A 14,053-nucleotide genomic window follows, 5' to 3' on the forward strand; every position below is an offset into this window, starting at 1 on the left:
CCACGCACTGCCGCCCGAGCTCGCTCAGGTCCGCGCCGCCCGCCCGGCCTCTGGCCCCGCTCGGCGCCCGGCCGCTCCCTAGGACTCGGGTCTGGAGCCTCGTCGGCGGTGGGCGGGGCGGGCCTGCAGCCCCGCCCCCACTCGCGGGCCCTGAAACCCAGCGGCCGACAAGCTTCAGTCCCAGAAGGGAGCTGCTGTCTGAGGAAGAAGCTGCATCTTCACTCGCCAGCCACGAGAGGACCTGGGGTCGCGCCGGGCGCCCGACGGACCCTCCTCAGGGACCCGCCTGCCCCACACCGACCGGCCCTGCCGGGCCCTCCGCACCAGGTGCCCCAGCCGCAGCCTTACCTGCGGGCTCCAGAATCCCCAGGGCTTCTAGAGGATGCTCGGGCCACCGACAGGGACCTCGGGGCAGCAGTGAGGGGGGGCACCCAGCCCCCCATTCAGCTCCTGTCCTCCTGTGCCAGGGGCTCCCCCGGGGTACGAGCATGGTGGTTTTCCCTTGGAGCCCCCTGGCTTGGTACGTCTGAGAAGATGCCTGCCATGAGGCTGTTCACTTGCTTCCTGCAGCTCCTGGCTGGGCTGGCCCTGCCTGCTGTGCCCCCCCAGGTAAGACCCCCACGCCCCAGCCTGGCTTCCCTAATCTTCCCACCCCCAGCACTGGGAACAGGGGGCTCTGAACTCACAGACCCACTCCCGGGAGCAGCACCTCCAAGGATGTCCACACACTTCCCACGAGCCAGGCTGGACCACGTCGTCTGGGAGGAGTCCGCAGGCTGGGCTGTCCCAGACCTCAGCTCCGGGGTCTGTCTTGGCGGGGGCAGGGAAGCCACAGGGAAGGGAGGGAGGTTTCCTGTCTGGCCCCTGGAGCCCTGGTGGCTTTGCTAAAAGCATCTCTCCACTAATCCCAGGCGGGTCCCTGGCCTTGTGGTCAGGGTCGAGGCCCTGTGACCAGGCAGGCGCCCCCAGGACCTCTGACCTGGTCTGGTGGAGGGAAAGCCGGCTGAAAAGACTACTGGTGGGGAGGCTGGGCCCTGCCCCCACCAAGGCTCCAGGCTGAGCCCAGGGCTCCTGGGTGGGCTGGGGGCAAGACAAGGGTCCCACTGCTGTGCCCTCTCTCCCGGATGGGCAGCTGGAGGTCCTGAGTGCAGGGCCTGGGGAAGTGAGCAGGGCCCTTTTCCCAGGAGCTGGGTTTGTCTGGCTGTGAGCCAGCTTGGGCAGCGAAATCCTGACAAAGCCAATGAGCTCCCTTCCCACTGCGCTGTCCCACTGCCCTGGGAGTCCCGAGCCCCAGCCCAGAAGTGGGTGGGCTGGGCAGTTCCACAGGGCGGAAGGGCCATACCACCCACCACCCGCCGCCCGCTTGCCTGCTGCAGGGCTGGTCAGAGGTGTCACTTTACCGGCAGCACCGGCTCCTGGCGCCACCCGCTCCAGCGCCTCGGCTCTCACCAGCTGATCGCCTCCCCCTGGGCTCTGGCACCCAGCCAAGGCGAGCTGCACAGGGCCCAGCAGGGCTGCCTGGGGGCTGGGTAGAAGGGAGACCCCAAAGGATCGCCAGATCTTTGGGACAGAGCAGGCAAAGGGTCTCCAAAAGCTTCCAGCCTCCCACCCTTTCTAAATGAGGAAACTGAGGCCAGAGACGGGGTGGGATCCACGGGACCCACCCAGGGTCCCTTGAGTTTTTCTCGTTGAACCTGGAAGGAGCCAGCCGTGAGACAGGGCAGAGTGTGTGCAGCGGGTGGGAAGGAGCTCAGAGTCAGAGGGGCCTCTATGATCTTACCGACACACTGGGCCCCAGAGCGCAGAGGCCCAAGGTGGTCCCCCTCATCTCTGCACCTTTCTGTCCACAGCAGTGGGCCTTGTCTGCTGCGAACGGCTCATCAGAGGTGGAAGGTAAGCTGCCTGGGCCCAGGGGGCGGGGGCGGGGCTGGAGGGGCTGGTGCACAGCTCGCCAAGTCCTCACCTCCTGGGCCTCTGCAGAGGATGGGAAGGGTTGGGAAGGGTGGGTGCAGGCTGATACTGAGCTGGGGAGAGTCTGCAAACTGGCTGACGCCCTGGCCGACAGAGTTGGCAGGGCCTGAGAGATCCCCCCATTGTGACCCAGAGGCCTAGAGAGGTGTCTTCCTGGGCCAGGGTCACCCGGCGCACAGAGAGCAGGGCTGGGGCCCGTTTACCCAGGATTCGTCAGGTTGGGGTTCATCAGAGCCCCTTCCCAGCATGATGTAAGGGGGGCAGATGGGGTCTTGGAGGGCAGTGCAGGCAATGAGTGCCAAGGGCCAGGCTGGGGGTCTGTGAGCTGGATGCAGTGGTCCAGCAGTCAAGAGGACCAGGGAGAGGCAAGAGGACCTTCCCAGTAGCCAGCCCTGGAGGAGCTTCAGGGACCTGATGAGGCCTTTCCATTGATTACAAACAGAAAGAATGAGTTGTGCCTTCCCTGGCCCCGGCACTCCCCACCCAGGGTTGTATCAAGAGGGAATCTTCAAAGGGTGAGACAATTTGCCAAAGAGACATACGTGCAGAAGGCAGGAGGCCCATGCCAGGCCCCCTGCCTTGCCCCTCCCTCCCTGCCTCTCCAAGACGTGCAGCCAGGCCACACACCACTTTCCACGGAAGAAAGGGAGCATGTAAGGACATGCACATGCACACGCGTGGTGACCTCTGTGAGCTGGGAACACCCTCCCTCTACTGCCTGTAGCCAGCCTCTCCTGGGCCTGACCATGCTCTGACGGCTGAGTCCCAGGCCCCTTGGGCACTGAGAAGGTGGGGGTGGTAGCAGACGTTGATTTCATTGATATCCTCTCCCTCCCCCTGCTTGCCCTCTGGGATTGGCACAATATTATGCTCTCTGGGATTTGGAGAGAGACCCATCACCTACCTCCACCCCATGGCCTTTTTGATGCTTTTAGTATATTTCAGATAACAGCTATCAAGGAAGTCTGAGCCTCAGTTTCATCATCTATAAAATGGGAGCATTAAACTACATGATATCTAAGGTTCTTTTTCTCAGATTGTAGGATTCTCTGACTCCATGGAGGAGACACAGGAGTATATTTCTCCCAGGGACCCGAGTGAGGAGGGACCCGGGAAGTGTCGATCCATTAGGACAGCTCACCTGTCATCCTGATCAATTAGGGAGCCTGTATCATGACCAGGGAAAGAGCTCTGGACCCCAGTTATCAAAATCCTGAAAATGCCATCCCCTCCTAACACCAGACAAGAGACAGAATGGTCTGTGCTTTGCAGCCGCAGACGTTGATTTTTTACTATTACTACTCATGGTAATATTATCAGGCATTTACTATAACTCTGTGCCACAAGCTGTGAACTAGGAAGGCACTCGTATTCTCCACGTTTTATAGATGAAGGCTCTGAGGCTCACAGAGGCCCTTGGGGTCACCTAAAGCCTTGGACACTCTTCAGTGCATGTGACAGAGCTGGAGCGCGTGGCACCGAGCCTCCCCACGGCTCACAGCTGAGCAGGCATTGAGCAGGGTGTCCCCTGCCGCAGGCTGGGTGTGTGCCCCACCGGTGACCACCAAGAGGATACCTGCTGGGCTCGGGCTGGTGGCCAGTGGCTCTGCCCAGCCCGGTCCCCCCACCCTCCCAGTGCCCCCCCCCCAGGAGCTTGCTCTCAGGATGAAACACTTCCCATCTGGGGTCTCCTCTGTCCTGGGTGGTAGGCAGCTGGAGCCAGACGGGAGGCTCACCCAGGGGCTGGCAAGAGAGCCGAGAGCCCACTTTTTGGCCCCGGGAGCAGCCAGGCGCCTGCCTCGGCCACAGCCTCCTGTTCCTCTCCCCGCACCCCGGCCTCTGAGCAGGTCTGGGGCTGCCCTCAGGAGCAGCTGAGCAGAGCTCTTTGCCGAGGGGCTCAGCCCACAGCTGGGAGCAGTCACAGCACTCCCTCAGCCAGCCCCTCGCCCAGCCCCCTCTGTTTCTCCCACACACCCAGACAGCAGCCCCAGGAATGAGCTGCCCCCTTTCCTGGTGTCTGCCAGGTAAACCAGGCCCAGCCCACCTCCTTCTCAGCCCTCTCCCAACACCATCCGGCCATGAGGCCCAGAAAGCGGTGGGCTTCAGGGCCCCGGAGCCTGGGTCCTGTTGCCGCAGTCTGCATGGTGGATGAGGGGAAAGGAAATCCCTTCTGCCTCCTAGGCCCTGCGGCTCTGCTTAACCTGGCGGTGGCCCCATGGCCCAGCTGGGTGGAGTTTGCTTGCAGGATGGTAGGGGGACGGGGTGCCCCTTCTCTGCTGCTCTCCCCCTCCCTGATGGCTGGTCCCGGGGCAGGACCCTGAACCTTCTGTGGCACTTTGGCAGCTGGCTATCCCTCTGCTGTTATTTATGTTTTCCGAGGCAGAGATTAAATGTTCAGAGTTGTGTAGTGCTTATGAAGGTTTTAGACTAAACACGCACTCATAGAGTTACAATAGGGAGGTGCTCCTCTGACCTCTCCCTGCAAAGGCTGGCTTCCCTGGGGCTTTGGAACGACCTGGAGGAGAGGGCCTTGTTTCCCACTTGGGTCCAGGGAGAGTGACCCAGTGGCCTGGAGAGGCAGGATCAGGGAGGTCTCTGGTCTCCCTCCCATCCCTGGGCCCAGCCCTAGTGCCCCCTAAGCAGACAGGGCAGAATGGAGCAGCAGACGCTCAGATAAGCACAGTTTATTGCTCTGTGGCCGCTTCAGCCAGCTCCACGTGGACACACTGCCTCTTGGGTATTTTCCACCGGCTTGCAGCCTTTCCCGAGGGCCTCTGCTAGGGCTGAAGTTTATTTTTCCTCTGAGATTACCCTGAGACTCACGTCCTCGTAGGCTCAGTAGAATGGACTTCAGCCCCTTCTGCCTCCTAGGAAGGGACATGGAAGGTAGTGAGGGGCTGCTAGGAGAGGCCATTGCCCTAGGGCAGAGGCTGCAGCGTCCCCAGGTGGCCCAGCTTCCCTGTCCTCCCCCACCAGCTGAGGATGACCACCAGGTACAGAGCAGGATGACCCAGGACTGGAGATGTGTCTCTGCTCACGGTCTCACAGCTGGGCTGGGTTGTGTGCACAGAATCACAGACTGCCTGTCAGATCTGGGAGAGCCCTTAGCAACCATCTATTCCCAACCTTCTTCTTTTTCCTCAGCTGAGGAAACTGATATACCCAGAAAGGTGAAGTGACTGCCCCAAGGTCACACAGCCAGTGTAGGGCCAGGACTAGAAGCCAGGTCTCCTGGCTCTGGCTACTCACTTCCTGTGAGCCTCTGTTTGGGACCAGGCCCCAGGCCCTCCCCTGAAGGAGCAACGTCTTTTGAGAGACTCCAGATCAGCCCGCAGAAGTTCCTGGTCAAGACCACCAGGACATCGTGGGGGTCAGGGATGTCCCTGATAACCTTCAGTGAATTCTCATCTAATCAATCAGTAATTACTTAGCCTGTGTTTACTGGGTGCTTGGGTCCGTGTCTTCAAGGAGCCTCAACTTGCTTGTAAAAAAGATAAGAGCCACCAGTGACGGAGATAAGGCAAGCCCTTGGGGCTGAGTTATGCTCAAAAAAGGAACATCTGTTCACGCTGGACAAGTAGGAGAAGGCTTCGGAGAGGAGGAAGGGAGGCGGGCCTGGGGAAGTGGGAAGTGGGCTTTATTTGGTTAGAAACGAGAAGGGGGCAAGGAGCATGGACCTCAAGTGGGAATTAGGATGATGTGGCCCCGAGCTCTCACGAGGGTGGCCTGACCGAAATGGAGCACGGGAATGGGGCATGTTGCTGACTGCAGTCTTGGCCACCAGGCAGAGGAGCTGGCCCAGTGTGGGGAGGAAACAAGGACTAAGGGGAAGGCTAACCCTCCCTGTGGGACTCTGCAAGCCAGTCTTGCAGAACTGACTGTTTTCTGCCAATTCCCCAAGACTGAGGAAGCACCAGGTCAGGGCTAAGAAAGATCCAGAGGGCCTGGGGAGCTGCCAGAGCACGCTCCTCGAAGCTTCAAGGCACCGAGGCAGATGCGGCCCCTGACTTGAGAATAGAGCTGAGAGCTCAAGACACTGAGAAATTCCGTTCCACTGGGATTTCCATCCGGCAGACGGGTTGGAGGTCCAGCTGTCATCCCAGAGGGATCACATCAGGAGTTCAGAGCCGGGGGAGCTCACATAGGCAGGGGGCTTCCTGGAGGAGGGGGTGTGGGCTGAATCTGGGAGGACCCGCAGGGCCTAGGCTTCAAGGAGCAGGCCCCTCCTGGCCTGACGCAGCTGTCTGTGCCTCCTCGCAGTGGTGCCCTTCCAGGAAGTGTGGGGCCGTAGCTACTGCCGGGCCCTGGAGAGGCTGGTGGACATCGTGTCTGAGTACCCCGGCGAGGTTGAGCACATGTTCAGCCCGTCCTGCGTCTCCCTGCTGCGCTGCACGGGCTGCTGTGGCGATGAGAACCTGCACTGTGTTCCAGTGGAGACGGTCAATGTCACCATGCAGGTAAGCGGGCTCTCCTCCTCGTGTCCGGGCCTGCCCCTCTGTCCACATGCTGCTCAGAGGGCCACAGAACCTGCCCCCGAGGGGGCCCGGGAGGGAAGGAGGGCAGGCCAGGGTCACAGGACTGGGACTTACGCCCAGGCCTATCCTCTTACCACAGTGCCCCTCCTTCCTGAACCCCTGCCCCAGCTTTGAGCCCCCTCACCTCCTCCCTTACCAGCTTTCTCAGCCTCTGGCTTAGCCCTGCCCCAGGACCTAGGATATCTGGTTGAGGTTGGAAAAGAAATCTGTTCGGATTCAAGATGTCCCTGTTTATACCAGGGACATTTGGCATTTCACGCCCTGAGCTTTCTTACACACTCACACCTACAGTGGTTTTTTGAGCACTAGTTGAATAATGCCAAGCGCTATGCTAGGTGCTTCAGAAATGTTACCTCAACATTCGATCCTTGGAGCTAAGTGATATTCCCATTTCACAGATGAGGAACCTGAGGTTCAGAGATGTTATTTCACTTGCTCAGTAGGTGGAAGAGCCAAGCTTTGAACATAGGTCTCGCTGCCTCCAGAGCAGGGACCCCCTTCCTACACTATTGCTATGCTGGTGGCCCTGGGACGGGAGGGACAGGGGCCTCCCTCAGCTCCACATGCAGGCGGGAGGGCTATTTGCCCCACACTCAAAGCGAAATGAGGGTGTGTAGTCCAAAGGCTGGTGGGAAATAGGGAGCCTGGTCCTCATGCAAGGGGAGGCTGGAGGGAGTATTGGAAACCCCAGGCCGCCCCCAATCCAGTCACCCAACCTTCCTCTCCCCTCAGCTCCTGAAGATCCGCTCTGGGGACCGGCCCTCCTACGTGGAGCTGACGTTCTCTCAGCATGTGCGCTGCGAGTGCAGGTGGGTCCTCGGGTGTGGCAGGGACAGCCCCCACGAGCCTGGCAGCTTCAGCCAGGGGCTGCCCGTCCCTGCTTCCTAGTTGAGGGAGACCAGGGAAATCGGCGACCAGTGGCAGCTGCTTGTGTCTCCCCATCAGCCGGTTTTGCCCAGGGAGCTGGCCCCAGCAGCTGGACCACAGCTGCTGAGAAACCACAGGGATGGAGGGAGCCAGGGTCCCTCCCAAACTTGCCAGGCTCAGGGCATGCCATCTCCCTCCTCAAGCTGGGAGGCAGCTGCCACGGCCCTGGAAGAAGTGACTGGACTTAGTTCTAGGCCAGGCTGGTGCCCACGGGAGGGGTCAACTGGCTGAGGCGCGCAGAGACGGACAAGCCCTGGTGGGAGGGAAGGGGCAGAGGGAAGGAGCTTTCTTTAAAGTCGCTCCCCCACCCGGGAGAGCCTGTCACCAGCACATCTTGCTGCTGGTGCCCAGGGTACTCTGAGCATTAGTTACCAGGAGCAGCAGGCCTGGCACTGCCAACCAGGCACAGGGAAGAGAGAAATGGGCTCAGGTGCTCTCCTGGTACCCCTGGGCCATGGATGGAGACACCAGACAAGAGGTCCTGAGCCCTATCCTGGGGCAGGAGGAGGGGGAGGACCACCATTTATGGTGCATCTCCTCTGTGCCTCGCCACGCATTAGGCACCTGACTGTGTTTTCTCATTTATTCAATAAACATCCATTGAGCACCGACTGTATGCTAGGCACTGTCCCAGCTCCTTGGGATACAGTGGTGAGCAAGAGAGACCAAGTCCCAGCTCGCCTAACAACCCTAGGAGATAGGTACCATTGTCGTCCCATTTTACGGATGAAGAAACTGAGGCTTGCTATGGTTACATGATTTGCCACAGCTAGTGAGTGGACCCCAGCCTGTCTAACCCCTAAGCTTGCCCTTTTTCTTGCTACCTCTCGTGGCCGTTACCACACTCTCCAGGAGCCCCGGTACTGCCCTGGGCTTGGTCCTGCCTACTGTCCTGGGCTCTGGCCACCCCTTTTGGATCTGTACCACTGTTAGAGGCCCTGCCCCAATCTGTTTCCTCCTGTCCCCCCTTGCCAGGGCTTGGCCATGTAACAACAGTTCAGTAACAAACCCTCCCGGGCACAGTGCTTGACAGTGACCTTTCACCTTCCACATCACCTTTGCCCTCACAGCCTCTCTGTTGGGGCAGACAGATGAGAAGACTGAGGGTCCAAGAGTGTCTCTGACTGGTCCCAGATGGCAGAGACACGACCAGGCAGTCCCAGGAGGCGCTGGTACCCTGCCCTGGCTCCCAAGGGAGATGGCCAGCCTAGGGAGTCTTCCCTGACCTCAAAGCTTGCTGTCGCTGCGCTGCCCCATGCCCCCACTCTGGCTCCCAGGGGAGACTGAGGCCCTGTCCCCTTCCAGAGGGCTGGGCAACAGGGCCACCTTTCTTCTCTCTTCTGGGTCAACAGCCACAGCGCCCGGAGGCAGAGCCAGGACAAGCCTGGTGACTGTGGGGCGTTCAATCAGCTCCCCTCATCCCACCCTTCACCCTGGCCCCCTGATGTTGCCTGCACCGTCACACATCCTCAGGGTGGGGGGTGGCGCGATGTCCACCTGACAGGTGGCCTTGCGCCTCATTCACTGTCAGCGAGGAAACTCCCAGAGGGCACCCAGGAAGGAAGGGCAGATGCGAGGGAAGGAAGTGAACAGAGAAAGGCAGCAGAGAGCAGACTCATTCCCCAGATTTGATGCCAAGAGGCAGAGGAGAGCAGAGGGTGTGGAGAGGACCCCCAAGAGGGCATTCACACCTCTCTTGGTGGGGTCACCAGAGGCTAGAGTGGGAGCGGAAGCCCCAAGGCCTCTGGGCATCTCTCCCTAACTAGCTCCATGCTACCCCCTAGTGGCTTCAGTGCCAACTACAGGACCAGCGCCGGTGATGTCCGAGGGGGCTTAGCGGGGCAGGGAGCCCCCGCTTACTGCTTTCCTGATTCTCCCCTGCTCCTCTCTGTTTTCCCAGGCCTCTGCGGGAGAAGATGAAGCCAGAAAGGTAAGCAGCCTGGCTGGGGCACCGGGCTGTTCTCAGGCCTGCCAGCCCCTGTCCTAGCATGGGGGTCCCCAGCCACTCTGTCCTGACGCTTTTGGCTTATTACAGGAGGAGACCCAAGGGCAGGGGGAAGAGGAAGAGAGAGAAGCAGAGACACACAGACTGCCACCTGTGAGTGCGCGGGGGGCCCAGGGATGGCAAGGAGGCTGGGCCAGAGGGGAGCCCAACCCTGCCAGCAGGGTCAGTGGTCGGGGAGGGACAAAGCCAGTGGTCGGGGGCCACAACCTAGAGATTCTAGGGCCTAGGAAGCCTCAGGTGAACCAGGACAGGAACCAGGAAGCCTTGCTTCTTGTCCTGGCTTAGCTCTAAGTTTCTGTGTGGCCTTGAGCAGGTCACGTCACCTCTCTGAGCCAAGTTTTTCTCTGTGTGTAGAATGAGGGGTCAGGGGGTCCACCAAGCATTCAGTCGGTCTACGTTTACTAAGCACTTACTGTGTGCCAGGTATGTCAGTGGGCAAACCAACAAGCTTCCTGCTCTTACAGGGCTTACATTCTAGTGCTAAAACGTCCAAACACTCAGCCAGGGCTACCTCCTGGTGGCCCTGGGGAAGGTGTAGCCCCTCACCGGCTCCCAGACCAATATTTCTTCCACCCTCCCAGGGAGCCTTGGGGTCCACTCGCTTCCCTTTCCCTCTCCATGTTACCTGCCCATTTGGCTTCACATCCGGAGGACTAGGCTGGAGTCCAAGCCTGAGTGTTGGGAGAGCAGGATTAGAGAAGGGAAAACCCAAATCTGTGAGAGTAAAGAGTAAAAATAAAGGATTTCATCATGCACAGTAACTCAGTCACACCACGGTTCTCCTTCAGGGCCTGTCTCCTTCCACCAACAGGACTCAGGAAATCATTTCATGCCATGGGACTGGGGCTGGCCAAGTCCTACCCCATGAGCCCAACCCTGCACGAGCGGAGACCTCCACCCCACTCTGTGAAGATAGGGATGCTGGGGAGGATTCTGGGTGGGTCCTCTGCAGGCACATGGCACTAATTTCTCCCCTGGGCCCAAGCAGCGACTGGGGGAGGAGCTGGCAGTGTAGTCAGTGCGGGGCTCCCCAGCTGGGCAGCCCCAGATGGAAAGCGGCCTGTCCTCTATCTGCTAGGGCAGCAGTCTTCAAACGTTTCATTCGGGAATCTCTTGAAAGAAATTCAAAAACTCACGTGCTCCCTTGTTCACTTTTAAGTTGACATTGAACTTTTTCATCAAAATTGTAAATAGTTGCAAAGGATGTAACTTCTGGCCGATCATGAATATTAATATTTTAATATAAAGCCATTATATCACTCTCCAAATGTATCCTGTGGAATAAGCCATCCTAATTTAATACCATCATCCACTCTTAAAAAAACTGAACAACAGCAACAAAAAAAATACATGAACGCTCTCCTTTGATAGTTGAATATTTCCATTGCTTCTTTTTTCCTTGAACTTGTCCTTCCACTTTACTTTCCCCACAGAATTTCAGCCTAATGTAGTATTTTTTTTAATATTCAAATGTCTTTTATTTATCACCTTGTCATATTTATCTGCCACAACAATGGTTTGAATTATTTTAAATTTTCTGTGAGCAGAAAACTCGAAATTCAATTTTCTCTTGGAATGAATTATCACAATAATTATTATCAGTAGCAACTGATCAAAACAGCACAAATACATCATATTTTACTAGATGCTAAACGCAGAAGTACAACCCATCTTATTGGGAATGCACCTCAATGAGATGGATGCAGCTACTTCTTTTCAATTAGTTAATGAACTCAGTAACGAATGTTACCTCCTGCCAGACTGAGGCAGGATTCAATAGTAATCCCATTCCTGTGCATCGTTTTTTATAGATGAAAAGACTGAAAAACCATGTTCACATAAACAGGTAAATGGGACTGGAAGTCACTCAATCACTTGAACTCCTTCCAAGTTGTTTGCCAAAAACCTCAAGGTGATCTGCTACAAAAATTACTTCTCATGACAGATTAACTGACAATTCGGTTAAGCTGTTCTTCAATTTTGTTGAAAGCAGACTTGGAAACCACCCCACTTGCAAAATGCTTGCTTACCCAGTCAGTCACCATATTTCCTTTCTCAACGCCTACAACAATGTCTCAGATGGTTATTTTATTCAGTGTCCCCTCGAATCCTTCTTACCTTGGGGAAAAGTACTGTAACAGGATTTAGAATGGACAAGATGCTTCCTTCCTTCCTAAGGGAGAAGGGCAACTGGGAACAAGATGGTGGGAAGCAGACCTCAGGTGGAGAAGATGGGGGAAGCGGACCTCTCACGCAGACAGTTTTCAGGCAGAGTACATGGGAAGGCTGAAAACGAATTTCTTTAAAACCATCAGTACATACACCTTGGAAAACCTTCACGTACACCTAGGGGTTCCCATATCCTCGTTTGAAGACTGCTGTCCCAGAGTAAGCAAAGGCATTGGTGCATGGAGCCAAATTGCGTTCAAAGTAGACTTCGTCTCTGACTAGCTGTGTGACCTTGGGCAAGTTTCTTAACCTCTCTGAGCCTCAGTTTCCTCATCTGCAAAAGGATGATAGTGCCTTACTCATGGGATATTTTTAAGGGTAAACGAGAGAGTGCTTAGCGCGGGGCTGGGCACCTGGGTGCGTGCTTGGTGAGCGGTAGCTCCTAGATGCTTCTTGGCCTCGTGCAAGCAGAGATCCAGGCTTCCCATGCTCCCTGTCCAAGCTTCCCCTCTGGGTTTGTCCCCCCTCCCATAGGAGGGACCCCACCCTCCACACTGGGCTGATACCCCCTTTCTGTGTCTGATCTCTGGCAGGTGCGGCGATACTGTTCCCCGGAGGTAACCAGCCCCTCGGAGGAGAGAGACCCCACACCCAGCTCGTGTATTTATTACCGTCCCACTCTCAGTTACCTCCCTGCTGGCACCTGCCCTCTATTTATTAGCCAATTGTATCCCTGCTGAATGACTCACTCCCTCCAAGAGGAGGGGCAGGGAGGGACAGGACCCTCAGGAATTCAGTGCCTTAAACAGAACGTGAGAGAAAGACAGAAGACAGACCCATGTGGCTTCAGCTTGGGAAGAAGCAAGACGTGTGGCTTTGTGAGGGGCAGGCCAGGCCCCAGAGGCTCCGGGGGTCACCAGGGGGCTGGAGAGGGAAGGACTGGAGACCCACCGCCTGCCCCCCGGCCTTGGGCTCCGCATGGACCAGCAGCCCTTGCTGGGGGAGCTCCTGGCCGGGGTGGGAGTGGAGAAGCCTGCTCCCACTGGCCCTGCTGGGAGAGTGAGCAGGCAGCAGCTCTGCACCCTCTTCCTGGCAGCAGCTCTACCCCTGGAGATCAGAACATTCAGCTGTGGAGAACAGTGGTTGCCTGGGGGCCTTGGCCACTCCTTGTCCCCTAGGTCTGGCCTCACATCTTGCCACTGCTTGTGCTGGGACATTGTTCTTTACGGCTAAGGCGTCACCACCCTGCCCCTCCCAGGGACACAGGCAAAGAGTGGCCCCAGGCTGGACATGGAGCGAGCTGCCCCCGCGTGGCTGTTTGACCACCAAGCCAGATTCTCTTGAATAAAGTATTTTAGTCTGGAAACAGCTTTCCAGGGGAGTGTGTCGGCCAGAGCAGCGTGCAATAGCAGGACATGGAAGCAGGACAGAAGTAAAAGGGACCGTGGGCTCCAGGGCTCCCCGGGGGTAGCTCGAGCCTGTTCCTGCAGCTCCCTGGGGCATCTTCTCCCAGGTGCTTTAGGCACGACCCTGAGGCCCACTCCTCCCGTAATGAGGGGTTCCCAGGATGGAGGCTTGGCCCCAAACTTGGGAGGCCCTGACCCCAGCCACCCCGATCACCCTCAAATTCAAGAGCACAGTCCCCTTCCTCTCCCCGCCAGGGCCACCCTATACCCAGCCCAGTGCCCGACCCTCTGGACCCTGAGTGAATGGGGGCTCCCAGGTGCCACAGACTGTGGCCCTGGGGGACTGAACTGCACCACCTCCAACCCACGCTGGCTGCTGAACGCAGGGATTGGCAGATGCTGCCTGATCTCTTCCTCCTTTGACCTCCTGTCTTCCTCTGTCTTCCTCCTGAACACCTTGGCATGAAATGAGAAAAAAATGTTTTTTCTTTTTTCAATCCCATACACTTACTCTCTGATTCCCTTCTGCCTTTGACCCACAAGATGTGTTTGTTTTCCTGTTGTGTTTTGGGAAGGGGAGCTCCCTGTTCTCTCTAATTGCAGGCTGCTCAGACAAAGCCACAAGGCCCGGGGGCAGGGGCCCGCCCCAGGCTTTGGAAGGAAGCCACGGACGCTCCAGTGAGGTAGGTGGAGTGGGGAGGCCCTGCTGAGGCCCTTGGTGGTCTGTTCACCGAGGCCTGGGCCCCCCTGGAGGACAGTCTGGTCAGAATGTGCTTCTGGCTGGTGATCACAGAGTAGGGGTGGGCCAGCCCCGGGGGACACGCTTTGCAAAAGAAACGCACTTTCTCTCCAGCGTCTCCACTCTTGGGCTGTACGCATTCTGAGCCGTTGCCTCTGACAGACTGAGAACTGAGAAGAGCACCCCTCCCCCTTAGGCTCTGATGTGGCCCCAGGGACCCTACCGCAGCCCTTGCAGCATCTCCAAGGCTCTCAGATTCACAAGTCACCCACATGGAGGTCTGCCTCCCCACCCAGACCAG

At 57.7% G+C, this 14,053-nt stretch overlaps 1 protein-coding gene across 2 annotated transcripts; it reads left to right on the forward strand.

The window, feature by feature from the left end:
- The first annotated feature begins 205 nt into the window (after nucleotides 1-205).
- Nucleotides 206-12,937, forward strand: PGF (placental growth factor). 2 transcript variants are annotated; one of them, XM_082648990.1, is made up of 7 exons: nucleotides 206-609; nucleotides 1,851-1,893; nucleotides 6,232-6,428; nucleotides 7,239-7,315; nucleotides 9,334-9,363; nucleotides 9,469-9,531; nucleotides 12,201-12,937. In XM_082648990.1, the coding sequence occupies exons 1-7, from the start codon at nucleotides 535-537 to the stop codon at nucleotides 12,226-12,228; spliced, it is 513 nt and encodes a 170-aa protein (XP_082505116.1). In that variant the 5' UTR covers nucleotides 206-534; the 3' UTR covers nucleotides 12,229-12,937. The 2 variants fall into 2 exon arrangements, with proteins under 2 accessions (XP_082505116.1, XP_082505117.1); XM_082648991.1 differs by lacking the exon at nucleotides 9,469-9,531.
- The last annotated feature ends 1,116 nt before the right edge of the window (nucleotides 12,938-14,053 follow it).

The sequence above is a fragment of the Grampus griseus genome, assembly GCF_964374135.1.
Source record: "Grampus griseus genome assembly, chromosome: 2".
Lineage (NCBI taxonomy): Eukaryota > Metazoa > Chordata > Mammalia > Artiodactyla > Delphinidae > Grampus > Grampus griseus.